General features: G+C 35.9%; 1 protein-coding gene across 2 annotated transcripts in view; it reads right to left on the reverse strand.

Annotated features, from left to right (window-relative positions):
• LOC121378359 overlaps window positions 1–22,222 on the reverse strand; it is a 40,681-nt gene extending 18,459 nt beyond the window's left edge. The window contains exons 1-5 of one of the 2 annotated variants that reach the window (XM_041506490.1): window positions 21,973–22,222; window positions 11,687–11,782; window positions 10,146–10,330; window positions 7,568–7,620; window positions 4,681–4,710 (exon numbers count right to left, since the gene is read on the reverse strand). In XM_041506490.1, the coding sequence (XP_041362424.1) occupies window positions 4,681–4,710; window positions 7,568–7,620; window positions 10,146–10,330; window positions 11,687–11,782; window positions 21,973–22,110 (502 nt within the window). In that variant the 5' untranslated portion in view covers window positions 22,111–22,222. The remainder of the gene's footprint in view (window positions 1–4,680; window positions 4,711–7,567; window positions 7,621–10,145; window positions 10,331–11,686; window positions 11,783–21,972) is intronic. The other variant, XM_041506491.1, reaches the window with a different exon arrangement.
• Between the last annotated feature and the right edge of the window lie 1,544 nt (window positions 22,223–23,766).

The following is a 23,766-nucleotide window of genomic DNA, read 5'->3' on the forward strand; positions in this document are numbered from 1 at the left end:
CCAGGAATAATAGAATTTGTCGTCTGTGCAATATGAATGTAGTAGAAGACAAATATCACTTTGTTCTAGTGTGTCCTTTCTTCAGTAACATAAGAGATAAATATATTAAATCTTTTTATTACAATAAACCATCAACATTTAAATTAACGCAACTACTGTCCAGCGACAATTCAAAACGGCTAATTAAATTGTGTAAGTATTTGAAAACTGCTACCACGCATAGAACAGACAACATTGATATATGACATGTTATTATTGTATATTATTGCTATGCATGCATTACCCATTTACTATAGAATTTTATCGATTGTAACCCGATGCCACATACCATTCCCTGCAGTGTGCACATTATATTATTTTATATATAAATATGTATGTATGCCTACAAAATGTATATTTTTTGGCAAAAAAATAAAATGTGTGTTAACTTCTAAGAGATATTTTCATCGCAGAAAGATCAGACCAGCTAGGTAACAAAAGCCATGTAAAGCCTGTTTGATCGTTAACTTAAGGAAACTTTAACATGCTTAAATGCCGTGGAGTTTCCCCGGTGATGTAATAAAATATAATGTGCTATCCTATCTGTGGGATGGTGCATATAAAAGATCCCTTGCTGGTAATCAAAAAGAGTAACCTATGAAGTGGCGACAGCGGGTTTCCTCTCTCAATATCCGTGTGATTCGTAACCATATGTCAGACGCCATATAACCGTCAATAAAATGCGCTGAGTGCATCGTTAAATAAAACATTTCCTTCCTTTCCTTGAACTCAATCATAAAACATGGACCGGATTAATTGGTCAAATGGTTCAAACAAGTTACATGAAACATAACTAGTTTGAATTAACCAAAACCAAAATATGCATTAAAATAGAAACATCAAAGATGATCAAAGATCAACTTAATAATTTAATAAACACTTTGAAGTTTGATAAAGTGCGTTTTTGTAGCTCGAGTGTTTATTAAATTAACAAGTAGACTAAATTGTATAGATGCCTTCTTCTTCTGTCTTGCCTTGAACAAAAATGATATAAATTATTTTCGTTATATCTTCTTAAACCAATGTGGTATTCTCTATGAGCTATTTGGGTTACATTTGACACACACGTTGGGTCACATTTACAAAAGGCTTTTATCCTTTTCGAATAATAAGGAAATATAACACACATCATGTGCACATGCCATATTTGGTCTGAAATGCATCTACAGTGAAACCCTGCTAAATTGGACACCCATAGGACCAAGTCAAGAGGCTCTGTTTTGTCCTGATGTTTAAGAAGTGACCATGAAACATGTCCGGTTTTGAGAGAAATCCAGTCTACAGAGGGTCCAGTTTAGAGAGGTTTAACTGTCCTACTGAATAAATATCATCTTTCATAAAATTTAGCCCACAGTGATGATCACATGAGCAGTCATAGACAATCATGTCTTAAGTGCCTGTTCTAGAAAATAGACAATTATGTTACCTATCAGTATCAACATTTTCATGGCCATATACAAACCAGTCATGTTTGGTACCCACATCCCTCCTCCAAGGCTCGAACTTAACAATATTTCTCCCACAGCAACTTTTAAAAGAATTGTCATGGGTAAAATAGCTCAATGATGGCAATTTTGAGCTGCCTGTGTTTGTCTTTTTTAAAGTGACTTTTGCAGAAAATAAACATGACTGAATGGTTATTTTGCTTTATGTAGAAATATTTCAAAAGAGCAAATGTTTACATTTTGCCACTGTTGAGGAATGTTATAGATGGCAATTGCTGTCGTTAAGTTCAAGCCATATTTCTTCTAAAACCGTACATCAAAAACGACCATTTTGTAAAGAATATTTCTGTGAACATTTCTTTTTGTTTAAATGCTTGCATTATAAAGCTATCCCCATGTGTACAGTGTGTAGCTTGTGAAGATGTATTTGCCACATACAGGTATATAAATGTGACACACATTTCTAATACACACAGGAACAAGACAAGGCTTGAAATTCACTTATAGAAGATATCTCTGATTCAGACATTTTAGTCTGGAAGTAAACTTCAGAAACTGAGCAGTTCAAAATCACTTGTACCAATATAAAGCAAAAGCTGCTATTAAATGAAACTAATTATCAGAAAGCATATTTCGAGAATTGCAAAACAACAAAACACCGTTAATAAACATTAAGAATGTGCTCATGAACAAAATAGTGAAAACTTGCAAAAAACATTAACAGATTAATCAGTAAAACCCTAGGTTTCCGTAACACAAATACGTTAATTTCATTCACTTTTTTGTCGACGAACGTAACTCCTGTTAAGTGTTTGACTAATCAGTGATTACCTTGAGAGAAACGCTAGCAGTGGATTTGCTAAATAATAGCAGCCTTTGAAGCCTTCGCACTGACAATTTAGTAAAATATAGTACCAAAGATACTATCCAGTAAGGATTAAAAATCCATTGCAATTCAGTTTTGCAACAGCTTTTAGAGCTGTGAATTCCCAACACTTTAACAGTCATGCATACCCTTTGGTGTTGATCTACAGTATATATCAATCAACTGTGGATGTTCTTTTTTGAGGAAAACAAAATTGAATTAATTATATTTTCACATATCTTTTTCGTTTGGTCAAGTAAAAGTCACAAATGGTTATTAATCTTGCTACTTGTAAGTGTAACACACACATGTACACCAGACGTTTAGCTGACTGATGTTTTCCATTTGTTGCCCGACTTTTCTAAATCTATCCCTATTCCTTGTGAAGTCCATTGGCAAATATCTGTCAACAAAAGGATCAATCAGTCTAGTGCAATTCTTAGTCACAATTATTTTTATGAAATGTAGCCATGTACAAAATTACACCAATTAAACAATGCAAAAACTGCAACCAGGCTGGTGAAATATCCAACTAGACAATACATTAAGGAATAAATAACTTCCAACACAGGCACAAGCACCATAGTAACCACGGAAAAAAGGATAAGTTGGAAGTTCCTCGTCAATCATTCCCCCTGACCATAAGCTTTCAGCAGTTAAAAAGCCAGCACATCATGCCTCGACTGCTGCCCTTGATGTCCTACCCACGACTTGTGTACAGTCTCCTACCAATAAGCAGCAAGGGTTCTTTTACATGCACTTTTCCATATGCAGGACAGTACATACTACTGTTTTTGATATACCGCTCCTCCAAACACTCTTGGGGAACATTGTGTTCAGTAATACGTTGGTCAAGCACTCTGGGGGAACACTGTCAGGGTTTCTGCCAGAGGGTAAAATGGGTATGGTGCCATACCCAAATTTTTATTTTTTACGTTGATCTTTTGACCAAATTAATGGCTCTTTATCATCACTGTATCATTTTCTTAATCCTAACCTTAAACCTAACCCATTTTCTTTATGGGGAGGACCCCCATACCCACTATTTATTCAGCACACACATTGTAAATACTCAAGTTTATAGCGCCATACCCAAAAATTTCTTTCTGGCAGAAACACTGACTGTGTTCAGTAATACGTTGGTCAAGCACTCTGGGGAAACAATGTGTTCAGTAAAACGTTGGTCTAGCACTCTCGGGGAACATTGTGTTCAGTAACGCATTGGTGAAGCACTCTCGGGGAACATTGTGTTCATTAATACGTCAGTCAAGCACTCTTGGGGAACACTATGTTCAGTAACATGTCGGTCAAGCACCCTCGGAGAACATTGTGTTCAGTAACGTGTCGGTCAAGCACCCTCGGAGAACATGGTGTTCAGTAACGTGTCGGTCAAGCACCCTTGGAGAACATTGTGTTCAGTAACGTGTCGGTCAAGCACCCTCGGAGAACATTATGTTCAGTAACGCGTTGGTCAAGCACTCTTAGGGAACATTGTGTGCAGTTAAGCATCGGTCAAGTGCTCTCGGGGAATATTGTGTTCAGTAACGTGTCGGTCAAGCACACTCGGAGAACATTATGTTCAGTAACGCGTTGGTCAAGCACTCTCAGGGAACATTGTGTGCAGTTAAGCATCGGTCAAGCACTCTCGGGGAACATTGTGTTCAGTAACGTGTCGGTCAAGCACCCTCGGAGAACATTATGTTCAGTAACGCGTTGGTCAAGCACTCTCAGGGAACATTGTGTGCAGTTAAGCATCGGTCAAGCACTCTCGGGGAACACTGTGTTCAATATCGCATCGGTCAAGAACTCTTGGGAACATTGGGTTCAGTATCGTGTCGCAATTTGCTACACAAGTTTCAAACATCGCTATACAATTTTAAAACATTAAACAGTAGCTGCTAATCAATTTTCAATAAGACTGGAAATGTTGCTAATCATAATTAGATAAGTTTACAAAATGTTCCCCGATTCTACCAGTTTACATCCCAACAATGCAAATTTCAAGGCTTGCAATTACAATTTTATAGATATTTAAAACAAAGCTATAGATATTTTTAACATGTAGACCAGTAACACTGAATCATTATTTTTCATTTGCCTGGCACTCTCATGCAAGTCTAGTACTTATTTTTCATTCATGCATTAAATTTAGAGTATCGTATAAATGGCAATGCAAAATGAACTGGGTTACAGTTACCTGCAATTTTTCTGGCATAACCTGTTAACGCATATATGAAGTTAAATTCTCAGATACCTGTGTGTGAGTGTAATAATTAATAAAAATCTCATCGGATCCGTTCTAGACAGCATGCAACACAGATCTATACTCACCTGTTTTAGAAGACTGGCCAGAATCAATCACTGATACAAAAAACAAAGCATTCTATAATAAACGATTCAATGTAAAAATCCTAAAGCATACTACCCTACCCCCTCCCCCCCAAAAAAAAAAGAAAGAGGAAAAAAAGCTCTTAAAACTTGGGACCATTTTGTGAACATTGTTCACTGACAGCAGGCCACTATAAATAAATACTGTATTTCCTCTAAGCACCCCCCCTCCCCCACCCCCACCCCCCGTGCTTATTGAAGACCGGCACTTATTGGAGTCCCGGCCTTTATTTTTTAAAACAAATTTTAGAAATTAAAGCTAAAAACTCACAAACTTACAATTTTATTTATTTATTTTTAAACTTTAATTTCAAACTGTAACAAAACTTTAAACTTTTAACAAAACAATGAACAAATTAATATTATTTGTCCACGTAAAGTGCCTAAATCATGCCAGGGAGTAATCAGTTTTTGGCTGTCTTACCCAGTGTTTATTTTGTTGCGAAGTGTTACAGACCCGACGCTTATTAGAGGAAATACAGTAACAGCAATGTAAGTACCAGTGATTAATCATTAAAATTATGACATTCCATGCATCAAGCAAAATGGATATTACTTAATGCAGCATTGTTGTACAATTGTAACTTTTTCTTGTTAAAGGCCTTGATCTATTTATTTACTTTTTCAATTGAAAAAAAACACCTTTTGTTAATTAATTTTGCAACATTTTTGGTGATAGCAACTAACATTACTAATAGCCACCATGAATTTCTATGGCTGCAGAACCATATATATATACAGTCAGACCTCGTTACGACGACCATGTTCGTCCCTGGGTCACTTTCTCGTTATATCGAAATTGCCTGTGTATCGAATTGTCATGAGTTATCTGCATTGCCAAAATAACGTAACAAAAAATACTAATTAATATTAACTGACGACTGAATACCGTATTTTCCCCATGTATTATGCGCACCGGTGTATAATGCGCACCCCCCACTTTGAACATTTATTCCAAGAAAAAAACCATGAACCACAATATAATGCGCACCGTTTTTTTAAATCACAAAATCGACAGTGAATGCAAGATGTACCGCTTTCCCCTTTCACCAAAATTAACGAAAAGCGAAAGAAGCGGTATATTCAAGAAACCAAGAAACAAAACTTAAGTTAGGTATTTGAGTACATAGACCTACATGTCACATTAAACATACACCAAATAATATACTCTACAGTCAAATAACTTTATAAAACATTTCAGATCAAAACTGATCTATTTGATAAAAACTGTTTTATACCAAAAATAATAAAAAAATTAATTAAAATTGTCTGATTATAATACCATATTTTCTGGCCTATTATACGCACTATGCCTATATTTTCGAAGCCATCTTAGCTACGACATATCGTAGCTAGTTAAGAGCAAAATACAAATGTCGTAGATTTAAGATGCAACACATTTTTGAAAGTATCATAAAGTTCTCTTAGTGTGTCATGATTTATGATATTTGTCATAAACAAAAATGGGAACTCTCATTAAGTGGAGATAGAAAAGATGGGGTATTTCTCGGTGATGTCAACAAGGAAATTCCCTCTAAATGTCATCTCAGTACAGCTGGCTTGCCAGATTGGAGACTTGCAAGCATCGAATCCCAATGATTAATAAATCAATGTGCTCTAGTGGTGTCGGTAAACAAAACAAAACAAACTTTAACTTTATACTTTAATAACAAAGAAATCACAAATCCAAGAAGGAAAATGGATACAGCCTAAGGGCCGTTCAAATATTTTGGTAAAAAATAAACACCCTCCCTCTCCATGTAATGCTAAATCATACACCCCACAATTTTGTTTTAGTAAATGTAAATCTTGAAGACAACGCACCCGAACAAGACATGCTATGGGTGTAATATAATTTTAATGTGCTGTGTATATGTATTTATGAATAAACTGATTTGATTTCATTTGGTTTGTTTTGTGATTTGGGAAATTGCAGATCAGTGGCAACCTTGGTTTTCATGTTAATTTTCAACCCTGATACACAAGTGTTGTATTGTTTCTAGCCTGACTAGACAATAAAAAGCCATTCCATTGTAATACTTGTCCTGCTTAATTAATAAACAGTCATTTGGTATGCTATATTATTATTATGAGAATGAGAAAAAGAAAGGTGCAGTTTATATGCACGATGGTTACCATAAAATTCATAAATACAGTGCTGTTTTATAGCAAAAAACCAGCAACTTATAAGCCGGTATTCAGCGTATATATGTACGTGTACTTGTAGTATAGTCGGTGACTAATGAGTATTCAATGTGTGTTAATTGTGATACTCGGTCTACAAATTGTGAGAAGAAACATGCTGAAACCTATCTGTCCAGTTAGCAATACTTCACTGTCGTTTTTACATACCAGGGGCCAATTTTACAAAAAATCGTAAGCCAAGTTTTGCACGTAAACGTAAATCTACGACTAAATCACAATTCTTATTACTACTAACACACCAACTAAATGTAGTTTGAAGCACAAACATTTAATTTTATTTCTTCTTTAAAATGCCCCATCTTCCATAATGATATAAGTTTCTGCGTGTAAACGTATGACCTGGGACCTAATTCACAAAGCTCTCTTAGGCTCTGCTAGACAACAACGCATCCTCTTTGCAAGTCTTTTAGCATTGCACTGCGATATCGCAAAGTTGCGAGAGTTTAGTGAATTAAGCCCCTGAATAAGTGCTAGTTGCAGATGTAAACTTACGATGTTTTGTGAAATAGGCTCCAGTACTGTAGAAAAGCCCCCCAAACATTTAGGTTGGTTAGGTGAAGGCAAACAATGTATATTTTTCTTCATGGTAAACGAATCTGCCGTATTATGTCTGTATGTAACTTACATGACTTCAAATTAGCTCTGTATCCAGCCTCGTGTTCCGCACAACAAAACACTCTGAAAGAGAATTGCAAGGTTTATCAAATGAAAAGCAGAACACATTTAAGCCTAATAAATAAATAGCTATGAAAACAAAATCAATGCATTTTCATACTCATATCAATTTACAGAGAGGGACGGGATGTAGCCCAGTGGTAGTAAAGTGCTTGGCCGATGTGCAGTCAGTCTAGGATCGATCCCAGTCAGTGGCCCACTGAGCTACATCTTGTTTCAGCCAATGCACCACGACTGGTATATCAAAAGCAATGGTATGTGCTATCCTGTAGTAAAGTGCTTGGCTGATGTGCGGTCAGTCTAGGATCAATCCCCGTTGGTGGCCCACTGAGCTATATCTCGTTTCAGCCAATGCACCATGACTGGTATGTCAAAAGCAATGGTATGTGCTATCCTGTAGTAAAGTGGTCAGCCGATGTGCGGTCAGTCTAGGATGATCCCAGTCAGTAGCCCACTGAGCTATATCTGTTTCAGCTAATGCACCACAACTGGTATATCAAAAGCAATGGTATGTTCTATCCTGTCTGTGGCATGGTACATATAAAAGATCCCTTGCTACTAATGGAAAAATGTAACAGGTTTCCTCTCTTAGACTATATTTAAACAAAACAAACTTGTTTAACCATCCAGTGTCTACAAAACAAACTTGTTTAACCATCCAGTGTGTACAAAAAAGAAGAGATTTTGGGGTCACTATCTGAGAGGAAAAGGTTATTATTGATTCAGAGAATATTTTTGTTTTAAAAATTTTGATTAGCATCCGTTGTTAATTGATTGAAAAATTATTAGCAACTACTACATAGCTTAAAAGGATTGTGTAGCGATTCAGTGTTCAAGATTAATGGTATCTCGATATCCCGCAGATACCAGAATTTAATTTTGGATACCAGACATCAATAACCCAGTATTCAACTGGGATATCATAAAATGTTGTTGGGTTTTTTAATCCTGCGTTTTTATTTTTCGCTAAAACAATGAAAGTCATCATTTACTGGTGAAGTTAAGTAACAGTATTTTCGAGCACGTACCCAGTCTAATGCTATGATATAACAATACCTCCCCCAACTCGTACCCAGTTTAATGCTACACTGGAGCAACATTGCGGCGTAGCAATAGACTGGGAACCGCTAAGTCGCTGTTGTTTTTGTTGGATGTTTCCTACCTTCAAATTTTATACAGGTAGAATTATCATTAGTAATGTCAGAAACACTTATACATTACTGCTAAATATTAAGTTATGGCAGTATTACTCAAAAATAGATGCAGCAAATCATTTTTACGATTCCGTTTGATTGCAAATTTCACAATTTCGATTACGGCTTAGCAATAGACTGGGAATGAAAACAGTATCGTCCAAGTTTGTTACCATGTTATTTATGAATTTCATTTAAGTTGGATATTAAATTCTCAGGTGGGATACCAGATTTTGAAATGTTAGTATCCAACTGGGATACTGGGCAAATTTTTTAATCTCGAACACTGACGATGTCTAAAACTTGCATATCAAATGGCAATGTGATACTGAACAAAATGTCCCCCGTGATCAGCAGTAGCAAGCAGTGTTGTATGTGTCCTCATCCACGGAAACCGGCCTCGTTGGCGTCGTGGTTAGGCCATTGGTCTACAGGCTGGTAGGTACTGGGTTCGGATCCCAGTCGAGGCATGAGATTTTTAATCCAGATACCGACTCCAAACCCTGAGTGAGTGCTCCGCAAGGCTCAATGGGTAGGTGTAAACCACTTGCACCGACCAGTGATCCATAACTGGTTCAACAAAGGCCATGGTTTGTGCTATCCTGTCTGTGGGAAGCGCAAATAAAAGATCCCTTGGTGCCTGTCGTAAAAGAGTAGCTTATGTGGCGACAGCTGGTTTCCTCTAAAAAACAGTAGTGTCAGAATGACCATATGTTTGACGTCCAATAGCCGATAAGATAAAAATCAATGTGCTCTAGTGGCGTCGTTAAACAAAACAAACCTTTCATCCACAGAACTGAACAGACCAAGTGTGAAGATGTGTCAAATAGGTCCACAGGATCGCCACTTCATGTTTTTTGTTAAATATGAATTAAAATCTTATCTTGTGATGTCTGTAATTAAATCACATCAGTTTTGATTTTCCCTATGTCCACTGAATGTGAAAAAAAACCCCACAAAAAATAAACCACAGCTTGCCTAGCCCATATAATCTTTACCTATCACCGTCCCATCCTCCTACAAAAAATGTTTTTTGTAAATAATTTCAGTTTGGTTTGACGTAAGAAGTAAAGTAAGTGTTTTGGAAATAACAAAAAACCCCCAAAAAAAACCCCAACATTGTATGTAATTTAGAAAACAATCGGCTCAGAAATAAATAACTTGTAGTAAATTCTATAGTATGAAACAATGTGTTCCCCGTGGGACGGACTATAGTCGAGTTGTTTCCCACTCAACTGCACAATTCACAACACAAGGCCTGAGAGATGGACGTCATTTACTTTGAGATGGGCATCCAACCCTGAGAACTTGTCCAGTAAACAGGAGATCACTCACCTGTAAAGGATAGTCTTTTTGTTCTTGCTCTTAAAGGAAACCACAAGACGTTTTGTCACAGTGGTATCGTCCGTTTTGGCGCAGTAGTAGTGGAACGAGCGTCTACACTCTCTCAAAGCACAACCCGCAGACGCCCCTCCTTTTATTTTTATTTTTTTTGTAAATTTCTTACAAATGTGACATTTCTTCAATAAATAAAAAAAAAAAAAATATATATATATATACACACACAGACAGACAGACAGACATACATACACAAACATAAACCTCTTTTGCAGTTATACATAATAACATCCTTTCAAAGCATACTTTTCTCTTTGTACTCATCTTACAACTGTGATATTTCTGAATTTTTAAAAATATATTTATAAACTTTTATAAGCAAGCATTCTGAGAGTAAGACTAAGTAAAGCAATACATGTCCCCTACCAGGCCAACAAATGTTCTTATCTCCTAAGTTCAAGGGCCATAATTGTGTGAAAAATGGGTAAATCGCCATGAAAGTCAAACTTGATCTGTAACAGTACATGATAAAGCTATATACAACATTTTATCTAAATATCTTTACTGAATCAGGCATATTGCATAAATGTCTGGAAAACCAATGTTCATATTTCCTAAGTTCAACTCATTGAAAAATGGGTAAATTGCAATAAAGTCAAACTTGATCTGTATCAGAACATAAGCTATGCACGAAATGTCTTCTCAATAGGCTTTGCTAAAAAAACAATGACCAAAAAACACCTCGAAGTTCAAGAGCTATAACTCTATCAAAAATGTTTATTGGGTAAACTATATGTGGGACAGATAGATGGACAGACAGACAAAAGGACAGAGATGAAACTTTTAGTCCCCTCTAGTTGAAACTCTTTAATCGGATCAACTGAAATTTTGACATGGCATGAAACAACCTGAATGGGGTTTTTTTCCAGGGGATTGTTGCTTTTTTGTATGCAAGAAAAACATACTCTTAAAAACTCAACTTAACCCAAAACCATCCAATTCATTATAGTACACCATCCCCCAAAATGCAGTTTACCTTTTGGAAAAAAACTCTGAATAAAAAGGTACAGAGACGATACCAGCAATAAGTGATCAGCAGAAACAAAAGTGAAAAGAAAGAAAGAAAGAAATGTTTTATTTAATGACGCACTCAACACATTTTATTTACGGTTATATGGCGTCAGACATATGGTTAAGGACCACACAGATATTGAAGGAGGAAACCCGCTGTCGCCACTTCATGGGCTACTCTTTTCGATTGACAGCAAGGGATCTTTTATATGCACCATCCCATAGACAGGATAGCACATACCATGGCCTTTAATGTACCAGTCGTGGTGCACTGGCTGAAGCGAGAAATAGCCAAATGACGGGGATCGATCCCAAACTGACCGCGCATCAAATGAGTATTTTACCACTGGGCTACGTCCCGCCCACAAAGAAAAGTGAGTCATGGGGATAGCGGGCTACAGTAAATAACAGATAAAAATCTACAACAGATGGAGAAGTTGTACGACCGTAAATGAAACAGCTCTTACCAAGGACTTGGCTCTCTTCATTTCATCCTGCACTTTTGCTATTTTGAAACCGCCAAAGTGGTCAAATTTATACTGGACGAGTGTTGCCGAATATTGCTGCAAGGAAACAAAAGTTTTTTAGTTTTTTAACAAATTGCAATTAAATTATACAGATTAAATGTCATTTTTAATACCGGGGTGAAGACAAAATGCTAGAACACCAAAGGTGTGCAACTTGACTTGCATTGTGTCTGAAGTAAAAGATAATGCAGTACAAAGAGGCTAAAGGTAGAACTGCACATATTTTAGTAAACTAGTCTGGAAATGGCAGTACTCTTTGTGGTGATGCAAGAGGGGTGAAATAAACTTTACAGCGATGCAAGAGGGGTGAAATCTCCAGTAAAGGATCTCCTTGGGAGTGGCTGTCCTCCTATAGATGAGGCACTAGATAGAGATCCTTGGAATAATTCACTATTTTGTCAAATGCCCATTCGACCCTGCATTGAACAGAGATACAGCCCTGATCAGGTATTACAGCTTTGTAGTTCAGAATACTTCGGATGCTAAAAAACAAAGTAAAGTTTGTAAAGTTTGTTTTATTTAACGACGCCGCTAGAGCACATTGATTTTTTATCTTATCATTGGCTATTGGACGTCAAACATATGGTCATTCTGACACTGTTTTTAGAGGAAACCTGCTGTCGCCACATAGGCTACTCTTTTTACGACAGGCAGCAAGGGATCTTTTATTTGCGCTTCCCACAGGCAGGATAGCACAAACCATGGCCTTTGTTGAACCAGTTATGGATCACTGGTCGGTGCAAGTGATTTACACCTACCCAATGAGCCTTGCGGAGCACTCACTCAGGGTTTGGAGTCGGTATCTGGATTAAAAATCCCATGCCTCGACTGGGATCCGAACCCAGTACCTACCAGCCTGTAGACCGATGGCCTAACCACTACGCCACCGAGGCCGGTACTAAAAACCAAAAAAAAAAACCCAAAAAAAAAACATATTTTTTTATTTGAGATGGCATGGTCTAAAACTTAATAAATTAATGTTTTATATGAATTTTATCTTTATTCATTATGAAGTTATATGCCAATTCATCGGTTCCGTTTTGACGGAAATGGACAATAATCTAAAAATGAATATCTTTTCTGTCTCAGTGAAATTGAATACGACAGTAGTAGACGAGTCCATTCCAATAAGATGACGACTTTCATATTTTAAACATACATGCAGTGTCTACAATATATTTTGAGCTATATTTTTTAGAAAGACCCGACGCAAAACCACAGAAGCCAAGTCTGGCATGTTTTATGTCTTCTGTTGCTGTAGTTAGTGCCAGCACAGACACAGTGTGCTTTGTCACATTCGATTCAGTTTCAGTGCGATTCTTTTTTAACTGGTATCATACTCGCCAAACCCTAAAATCGATGGTCGCCCAATGGACTACGTTTGTAAAATCCTTAGTCGCCTTCAGCCAAAAAAGGTCGCCACAGACAACCGGGTGACTGCTAATTTTCAACTCTGAAATACTTGAGTAAAGTAGAGAGAAACCTGCTCAGTCAGCCACCTCTGTTTTTATACTTACAGCCCTATATGTTAACTTTTCTGTTCAGGAGCCAGATGGCACCGACTTCTCTGTTTTTAGGAGCCAAATAGCAAATTTAAGAGCCATGTTTATATTCTGCTATAATGTATGTACATGGATGTACACATGTATGTGTGTGTGTTTGTGTGTGCACATGTGCTTGTGTGTTTGCGTGTAAACCACTAATCAAATGAAATATGTACTTGGTAAATATAGATATCTAAAATTGTCTATTAAGCATTAGGCTATATCAGAAAGTGGGCAATTCCGTGGTCAAGTAAACCAATAGGTCATTTTTAAAAACTCATTCAAGTGAGACAAGTTTTGTATCATTTGAAAGGTTATTATCTCTAGTGTCAAATATTACATTAATCCTTTTTCAGTAGATGTGTTTTAGTCATTTATAATGCAACTAATGCATGAACCATGAATGCAGCAGTATTTTACGAATAATTCTATTAACACATTTCTCAGCATATTTTTTATACATAAGTGAGTAGAAATAAAAATCTTTATACAGAAATAATCCCAGATATGTCCTTTGTTAATTGACATAATGTATAAAAGACAAATTTATATTTCAAGCAGACTTTTATCCATAATATTTACATATGTTACTCGTGTGTACGTCAGACACCAAAATATAACAGTTTTTAATCTCCACTTCTGCTAACTGGTTGTAAAATGTTACTAACTGAGATGCAATGTTAATTTTATATGGTTGATCAAAAAATATAAAAACAATTACTGAATATGTAACAGTTGCCATGCTACTGTGGTGCTGTTATCGTGTACGTCTGACACCATAAAGCATGTTTATTTTTTCCAATTTTGAAGCAAAATATTGATATTTATGCAATGCCAGTGTGATTTTAGGAGACATTTTTTTTAACTAGAGCCAATTATGAATCTCAGTATTAATTTTGTATCCATATAAGTGGATTAAGAGGAATTTATCAAAGTGTGCAAAAGGCAGCTTCCCGCCAAAAGTGTTGATTATGTTTTAAAAGGTAAAAATTATACTTGCAGCTAACTGTTCATCTCCATAACAAAATAACAAACCCAGTAATTGCATATACTGCCAGAATTATACAAATTGGAACATTTGTAGAGGATCACAACTAACATGGTAAATGTGACGTCACATTTGAGGAAACCACTTTTACATTCATTGGCAGCACTTTACTATTTTGAAATTTTCTGGTTAATTTTACAGAGATTATGTGTGGAATCAATAAATATAAAGTTACTTATCACAAATAAATGCAAAAATATTAAAATATCTCTTGCACCTTGTTCAGGTCCCTAGTCACTGGGGGCTGCCACAGCTACAGTTACCCCCATCTTATATGCCTTTAATTTTAGAATAATGGTGCTGTCGTCTCATAGTCACACAAGTACATTGTAGCTAGTGGCAATTTTTCTTGTGTCACTTGTCATTTGTAGGTGTACACTAGTCACAAGGTGGCTACTTTGCCCCCACCCCCACCCCCACCCCATGTAGTCATAGGTGTTACCTTGAATTTTTGAATGGTGTTCATCTTAATTTGCACTGAACTAGTTAAGTTTATGGCTAATATTTAAGAATTCTTTCAAAACAAAACAAAAAACCATGGCCAAGAGGGGGTTCATCCCCACCCCCTGAACCCCTCCTGTGATGCACCTGGTAATTGTTCTTCATTTTCTTCAAACAAAAATAATAAATCCTAGCTCAAACTGTGTTTTTATTTTTAATATCACCTTGTTTGTTAACTATAATGACTGTTTTAACAAAACATGTAAAGTTGTATTTCACACGAATACGTCCGACACCAAAAAAATGTACGTCCCGACACCAAGCATGTTTATGTCTATTGTTTTAGTGTGTGATTAAAACACAAAGTTTTTACATCTGATATACAGATAAACGTCTACTCTATAGGAATAGGACACAATATTTCTAATTTGCCCTCACACCTCACAGAGAATTAGAAAATTGCAGTTTGTGTGCATACATCCGACACCATGCAGATTTCCCCCTGTACCCCTAAAGCGACATAAGGATGGAATAAAGTTTATATATAACAATGGTGCCCTAGTTGGTTCTTAAACATATGACAATAAAACGTTGTGGAACTTTTTGTACATTTATGTAATGCTTGGCTGAATTGTCTGAAATGTACGTCTGACACCATGGAATTGCCCAAGTAATTCTAACTCTCTACCATAATACTTTATAAAAGCTATCTGATCCTTGCTGGCAATAATCTTGATGGAACTTCACTGAATATTAAAATGCCATGCTGGAGAGTGGCAGGCCTCCCATACACATGTATACGAAACATAACAGTTGATTTTTTCCCCCGTTTATCAGCTGCACATTTAAAAGTTACATGGTATCATGTAGCTAAATTAATTTGATGCACATACAAATTATTAATAATAATTATTTCAATTATTTTCCTCTCTGCTATTTAATTGTGCCTTAAAGGAGAGGACAATTAAGGCATTTGGCCTGGTATGCATATTTAACGATATATAATGCACATTATTGCTTAATATCAACACGTATAATCGTATAGTTAATTAATAAAACGGTTAAATGTGACGACTATTATATATAACGGGCGCAGCCATTTTGTACCATCTCAGTGAGTACGCCCTCTGGCGAGCTGGTGGTTACGTAATACTTAACGCGTCACGTCAGGAATGAGCCTTAGAACTAGAAAAACACAATCTACCTGGTTTTTGCGGGATGATAAATAGTCATACATTGCAATGTTCTGTAATAATACACATCCCAATAAGCCAACAGTAAGTATATCCAGCACTATATATATTATTTTTCAATACAAAATAAAATACCATTGTCAAAGTGGCTACACAACAAGTCGAAACAATTAACAATGTTTTTCCCATGCATTAACCTACGTACTGAAATGATACACGGAGTGTTTTCTTAGTTAATTGGTCTATGCTGTTAGTTGCTTCTACCTGTGATTTCTGATTGGCAGGTGTGTATTTGATTGGTAACCAGACAAGCCAATTAATTGACGCTGTCTAGACACAAAATACATACCGGTATTGTGGAATATTACCTGTCGCCCCTAAAATTGTAATGGAAATGGTTTATTACTGTAAATAGTTCTGTAAAACTATTGATTAAGAAGACTTTTCCATCTACAACCACAGAACTGACCAATTACGTAGTCCCAAAGAAAAGAAAATTATCACTTGCCGACTTGTGTATCGTGAGTTGTCGTTTTTGCTCCAACGTAGCATATCAATAGGCGTAATAGTGTACATTTTTCCTTTGGATTATTAAACAGAGAAAAATACTATAACCCCATTTTGTTCCCTTAATGCAACTTGAAATATATTTAGTTAAATAGTTTATTATATTATTACGTCATTTATGCTGTTTTACAAGTCAGGTTGATCAAAGAGAAGCGCCTTGTTGAAAATTACTGCTTTTGTTTACACTGTACATACAGGAGATGGTCAGGAGCTGATGTCACTTTGCCCCAAGCTATCCCACCGGACGTCACAAAAAACGAAACAAAATGGCTGCCCCCAGTTAGCAGGAATAATCATGTTTTTTTATTAACTCTAAAATTACGCGTTTTTCATTTGCTAAAGTGTCAGTATGTGTTGGTGGTCCGGGTATGCATCTTTCCAACACATAAGGCTCTTGTTGGAGTTGACCCTACCTTTAAAGGGACATTCCTGAGTTTGCAGCATAGTAAGATGTTTCTGGCTAATAAAATAGTTATACGATTAAAGTTAAATATTAAATGTATTTTCTTGTTTAGAATATCAGTGTCTGTATATTCAATGTGTTTCTGGTCATCTTAATATTTGTTACAAGCCCAAACTGGATTTTGTCTTAAAACAATTTCATAAAATAAAAAAAAAGGTTTTTTTTAGAAAATAAAATGAAATGTAACCTAGTACAAATATTAGAATGATCAGAAACACGTTTAATATACAGCCACTAATATTTTATGCAGAAAAATATATTTGATATGTAATTACAATCGTTAAAAAGTCTGTTGGTCTATAACATCTTAAAAATTGCAGGAAACTCAGGAATGTCCCTTTAATGATACATTTTATTTGTTACAAATCTTTCTTCTTTTTTACATAGTACTAAGTATTTTCCATGGAAACGGGGGAAAAGTGCCTCGTATTAATACATTCGGGAATCTTCAGATACAATCCCTGCAATTGTTCGCGGCAATCGGCAGTGCCGCAGATTTTTTCATTCTCTGCAGCATTTTTTTTTGTCGTGGACTATATTGATTTTTTTTTTTAAAGATGTATTTTTCTTTGTTAAAAATAAAATATACTTTGTAAACTGAAAACAGATTAAAAGTAAATATTAAAACAATAACTGCATCGTTATTACTAAGTCTGAATTTCTAAGTCATCGGGCATATCGAAAATACATGTAAATTACCAGCATTAAGCGACTTGTAACTAGGTCCTTGAACATCTTCATAACACATGCATTGTAGAGACCACTGGATTGCCCATGGAGGGGTGGGAGTTTATACATTATTGAACCGTGGCTACGGTGTAGTACAAGTGTTTTATTTTCAGTAAAATGTTCAACATAGACTCCTACAAGTCACTTGAAGTGTTATGGTCGGCCTGATGATGAGATACATTTGTAGATATACATATATAGAGATAGATCGTTCCGATAGTTTAATGAAATTTTCTACATAATTTATTTGAGAAAATATACTACCCTTTTCTCGATTGGCCTAATCCAAAACAAAAAAACACGCCCCAAAACAACCATAAATAATTACTTGGGTTCAAAAGGGTGACAGATTTCCAAATATAAATGATCCCATTATTAAAAGAATTTAGTAGTAACTCTAAATCGCATTAAATATATTCTGACTCTTTGATGTAGAAAAATTAAAAGATAACAGTTTGAACTAGAATGTCACTGTGGATTGACTACTATGCATATGATAAATTGTTATCCCCTTACAACACCCACTGTTCTTGATCATGCACGTGTCATTCGCGTGTTAACTGTTACATCACTTTCAGTTTCAGTTAATGAATACCTCGACTAGTGTGGCTGATTTTTTTCGACTGTCACACATGACATTTAGTTTGAGATGGTCAAAGCAAAGACAGTAAAGGGATGGGGTTTGGGATGCATTAAATCTGACATGGAAGACAAAGGTGTAACAGTAAAGAAAGTATACTGCAATTTATGCAGAAATTATTCTTCTTCTGACTGCTGACAGGCAATTTTGACTGCTCGAGTAACTGGGTCTGCGAGGGAACAGACAGACAAATAGATTTCGAGGACATCTGTCATTAAAAAATGTAATGCGGTACATTATCTAGTGGCTTTGCAAAACAGAAAACAGCGGTCTGAAGATGAATGCACTTTTAATAAGTGGCGCAGAAGCTGGAAGACAGTCAACGATACCAGAACAAATAAAGAAAACAATGGCAGCCCAGCGGAATCGAATTTGTTACAAAATTTCACTTGTGGTGAAAGAGAAGCCATTCAGTGATTATTAAAACTTTATAAAGTTTGAAAAAGAAATTCATAATGTCAATGTCAGGTCAGGATACAACAATGAACAAGATATTAATAATGTCGGGTCAGAATACAACAATGAACAAGAAATTCATAATGTCGATGTTGGGTCAGGATACAACAATGAACAAGAAATTCATAATGTCGATGTCGGGTCAGGATACAACAATGAACAAGGGCACATGGCACTATTTCAGTCTGCTTTATGATGGTTCAAGTTAAGCATAGACAATGAATGAGAAAGAAGTATATGTTATTAAAATGTGCAAAGGTGAAACAGCTGATTTCCAGATTGTGTCTCTCGAAGAGCCTGACAACACAGATGCACATGGACTCTCATTAGAAAGGAGCATCCAGAAGAAAAAAATTACATTTGATTGAAAGTTTCACCAAGTAAGAAATGACAGTGATGGCGCTTCTGTAAACAATGCACTTTTTTGTTTGGACCAAGAGGACCTTGGAAACCAGCTAATAAAAGGATGGTGTGCAAACCATAAGGCAGAGCTTGGAATTCATGATGTGTTTAAGATGTCCAATATAAAAAGCCAATCTGAAATGGAGACTTTAAATGCCAAGCTTCTTTTGGACTGAAACGCGTCTATTGATAGCAAATGTGATGGCATTCTAGTGACTGTACCTAGTGTCGGACAAAATGACTGCTAATATTAACTTTGTGACTGTTAAAGCACGCAAATACATCTGGCTCGCACGAAGGTACCTGTGCAGCTTCTGTTAAATTGATTTTGTTTGAAACCCATTTTGCCTGTCACAAGAGCATGTAAGCCTACCTTGTATTATGAACATGCACAGCTGTGCATGAGATTTGGTGTCACGGTTGCGGAAAAATTGATTTATCGTTACTATGAACAGCATTTCTAACGAATCGAAACAGACATTAAAATGTTTGACAAATATCATCTACAGATCAATATTATACTTGTTTAAACCTAAATTGAAATTGGTTAATTTTTTTTTTAAGAAAAAGGACAAACAAACCTAATTTTTATTTGCGCCTGGTAGCTTTTAATTTAGTCCTAGCACACAAAAAGTATATATTTGCATTTATGATAGGAGAAAGCTACTAAAATAGCTCATCTTAGATTCTTGTTTGAATATTTTTGTGTTTTGTTTAACACCACCACTGGAGCACATTGATCAATTAATCATCAGCTATTGGATATCAAACATTTGGTAATTCTGACACATACTCATCATAGGAAACCCGAGCTACATTTTTCAAAAAGATGTTTTTTTGCATTTGTTTTAATGCAGCAAGGGATCTTTTATATGCACCACCTCACAGACAGAATAGCATGGCCTTTGACATACCAGTCATGGTGCACTGGCTGGACGACGGGGATTGACTGGTGAATTTTCAATCATAATTAGTGTTAATTCATCAAATACTAGTAAGGCATATCATAAAATATTGTTTGTTTCCGGTTACCCGGCCGACCATAATTTGAACCTGCCGACCCTAAAACTTTTTTTGTATATCCAAAAATGTTTTTTTTAATATAACGATTACCACGAATACATTCCAAAACTATCACAAGCACTAATTTGGTGTCATTTAGGGGATAACCCTACTGTGTTTTCCGATTTGCGGACGTATATCGGTGGTTTTACTGTCGCAAATTTAGTTTTATTGGCGACACATTAGCCACGAAATGTTTTCTTCTAACAATTGATTGATGGAGTTACTTCCCTTCAAATTGAAGTTCGGTAACTTTCGTGAGATATCGGCGAAGAGTTGGAAAATTGTTTTCACGAATATATGCGATCTTTTCCGATTTACTCTACATCTAGCGTAGCGAGGTGTTCCAATAAATAATAATAATAATAATAATAACTGTATTTAATGATTTACTCCAGCGACAAACTGGACTTGTAGAAATTTAGTGCCCTTCTGATAAACTAGGGGAAGGAATGTTTACCGATACTGATGGATTTTACTGCCAAATCAAATGATTAAATATGTCAGTAAGATCTCGATGCGTTTCGTTATTTTTTGTAAGTGGTCACTGGGAACTTTGCGGGTTTCTGCTAAAAACAATGTCAGAATGACCATGTGTTTGACGTCCAATAGCCGATGATATTAAAGATAGAAATCAATGTGCTCTAGTGGCGTCGTTAAATAAAACAAACTTTACTTTTCAACATTCGTTTGAGCATCCTGAGCATTTGTACTGCATTTCTATTCATTGGACCAATTGATTGCTTCAAACCAAGTGTGAATGCATACAGAATAAAACTAACATTGCAAATTATAAAATTGGTAAGTCTACCATTTCTTAGATACACTAGGAAAGATAATATTCATAAAAAAAAATTAAAAATGTTATTGTTATTATAAATATAGAACCCTTCTTTTCAGTTTTCATTAAAAAAAATTGTTATAACTTATTTACTGGTTTCTATCCAATTAAGGTTCAACCAAGTCTGTCCTGGACCAGTACAAAAGTTAAGTGTTAGTATGAGAGTACACCTTCTGCCTATTATTAAACAGCAAGGGGTCTTTTGTATGTACTCTCCCACAGATAGGTTAGCACCATGTTGCCCTCAAAATCAAAATGCCTTGCCTTTTATAAATTTATAAGTTGCCCATGTAAAAAGAAGCCTTTAAACACACCTATGTGGATAGTACTACATACTTCCTTTTTTTAATTAAGTTATGAAATAGATATAGAAAATAAAATGGCCATAAGGTTTTTGTCCTTTTGAAAATTGTATAATGGGGAAAAAAATGCCCTTATATTTAAAACTGCACATAAAATATGCCCCCAAAACGTCACTTTGCCATGCCACTTCATTTCTAGGGAAAACACTGTGCTGAATGGTATTGTTGGTTTGCATAATGCATTTCTATACATGCAGAGGTTATTTTGGATACCGGTAGTCAACACCTTTATTTAATATCCATACATAAAATTATTTTCCAAAATAAAATGTTTTTCCTACCTACCTACCCTATATTTTTCCAGCATGTAATAGGAAACAAGTAAAAAAAAATTCCCAGCCTAATGCACTTGAAAATAATTTCTTGCAAGTCTTGAAAATTTACTTATGTAATGTTTAAATACAAAATATTATAATTAAAGAAAATAAGCATAGTAACAAAAAATAATATTTGGAAGTTCGCAAAAACACCAACACACCATACACTTGTGGTGAGCAACAACCAGCATCCCCTCCCGGGTGATCTCCGAGTGTAGCTGCCCACAAACATCTTCCACGTCACTTCCACGGTGACAAAATGCACACTTCAAACAGCTGTCTGGCGGAGGGTCAGACATTTTCAAGTTGGAACATACATGTATCTGGAAAAACAAGCAAAGTTATACCTTACTTCAATTTAGTCTTGAAATTACAATACTCAAGGATATTGGGTGGAAGTGCAAATCTTCAAGTTGTGGCCTCCCCCACCCATTTAAGTGCCCTTTTTGATGATTTTTTTTTTTTTTAGAAGTTTACACTTTATTTCAACACTAAATAGTGCAAGGCGCACATTAAGTCAAGGTGAGTTGCTTAACTTTCTCAAAAAATAAAAGGGCAAATCTACAATAATTTAGTCAATTTTTAGACCACACTTTCTATGTATGTTCGGACTAACACTAAATTTGAAAACCAGTCTTTTATTCCAAAATTTCTTGGGGCACCATGCTCCTGAATTTCCCTGTACAGATCTTGTTCCTGTTGTGAGCTACACTCATTTGCCCTGTTTAGAATTTTGAAACCCCCTTAACAAAATCCTTGATCCACCCCGGAGTTTTAAAGCTGCAGTCCCTGGAATATTTTTATTATTTAAGCATTTATAATAAATGATCCAGTTCTGTTTAGTACATATAAGGTCCCCCACATCACTACAGTTTGGCAAGGAACGCTTATCTACAGTATCTAGGTCAACTACAAACACAATGGCCAGCTTTGTTTTTCTTTATCTAGCGGGACACCAGTAGAACTGGGACTTTACGTGATTTGCACAGGCGCCGAGCTTCTCATGTGAGTTTGAACAAATTTAACTGTCGTGACTAAGGGGTCGTCTAAGATCTCCAAGACATATTTATATCCACAGAGGTATATGGTTGGTGGGGGATTTGCCTTGCAATTTTGACAGTGGCCATCGGTTGGCATACGTGTTACATGCAAGGGGGTGTCAATAATTTTGTAATGCTCTAGGGGGAAAGGAAAAGAGCCGTGTATTCGATTTATGTAACATTTATCAAGACTATGTTATTATTTTTACCAGCCTCGGTGGGCTCGTGGTTAGGCCATCGGTATACAGGCTGGTAGGTACTGGGTTCAGATCCCAGTCGAGGCATGGGATTTTTAATCCAGATACCGACTCCAAACCCTGAGTGAGTGCTCCGCAAGGCTCAATGGGTAGGTGTAAACCACTTGCACCGACCAGTGATCCATAAATGGTTCAACAAAGGCCATGGTTTGTGCTATCCTGCCTGTGGGAAGTGCAAATAAAACATCCCTTGCTGCCTGTTGTAAAAGAGTAATCTATGCGTCAGTGGGTTTCCTCTAAAAAACAGTGTCAGAATGACCATATGTTTGATGTCCAATAACCGATGATAAGATAAAAAATCAGTGTGCTCTAGTAGCGTCGTTAAATAAAACAAACTTTAGTTTTTTTAATGTTATTTCTATTCATTACATGTTATTATGTGCAATATTTTAAAGAACCAATTTATTACACTAACATAAATTTAAACCACTGTAAGTAAAAGAATTGATTTATTAAAGTAATTATTATTGACTGGGATTTTTATACCAAGGGACATAACTTTTGAAATTCTCGCCACTAATTTTAAGATTATTTCTTTCATTGAACAAGACTGATTGATGCCAAAAATAAAATAAATAAATTACAAAAAAGATTTAATGAGCATAAATCATTTTCAATCTAGATTTTCCTCATAATTGACTAAATACAGTTATGGGCC

Source organism: Gigantopelta aegis, chromosome 8, assembly GCF_016097555.1.
Source record: "Gigantopelta aegis isolate Gae_Host chromosome 8, Gae_host_genome, whole genome shotgun sequence".
NCBI lineage: Eukaryota > Metazoa > Mollusca > Gastropoda > Neomphalida > Peltospiridae > Gigantopelta > Gigantopelta aegis.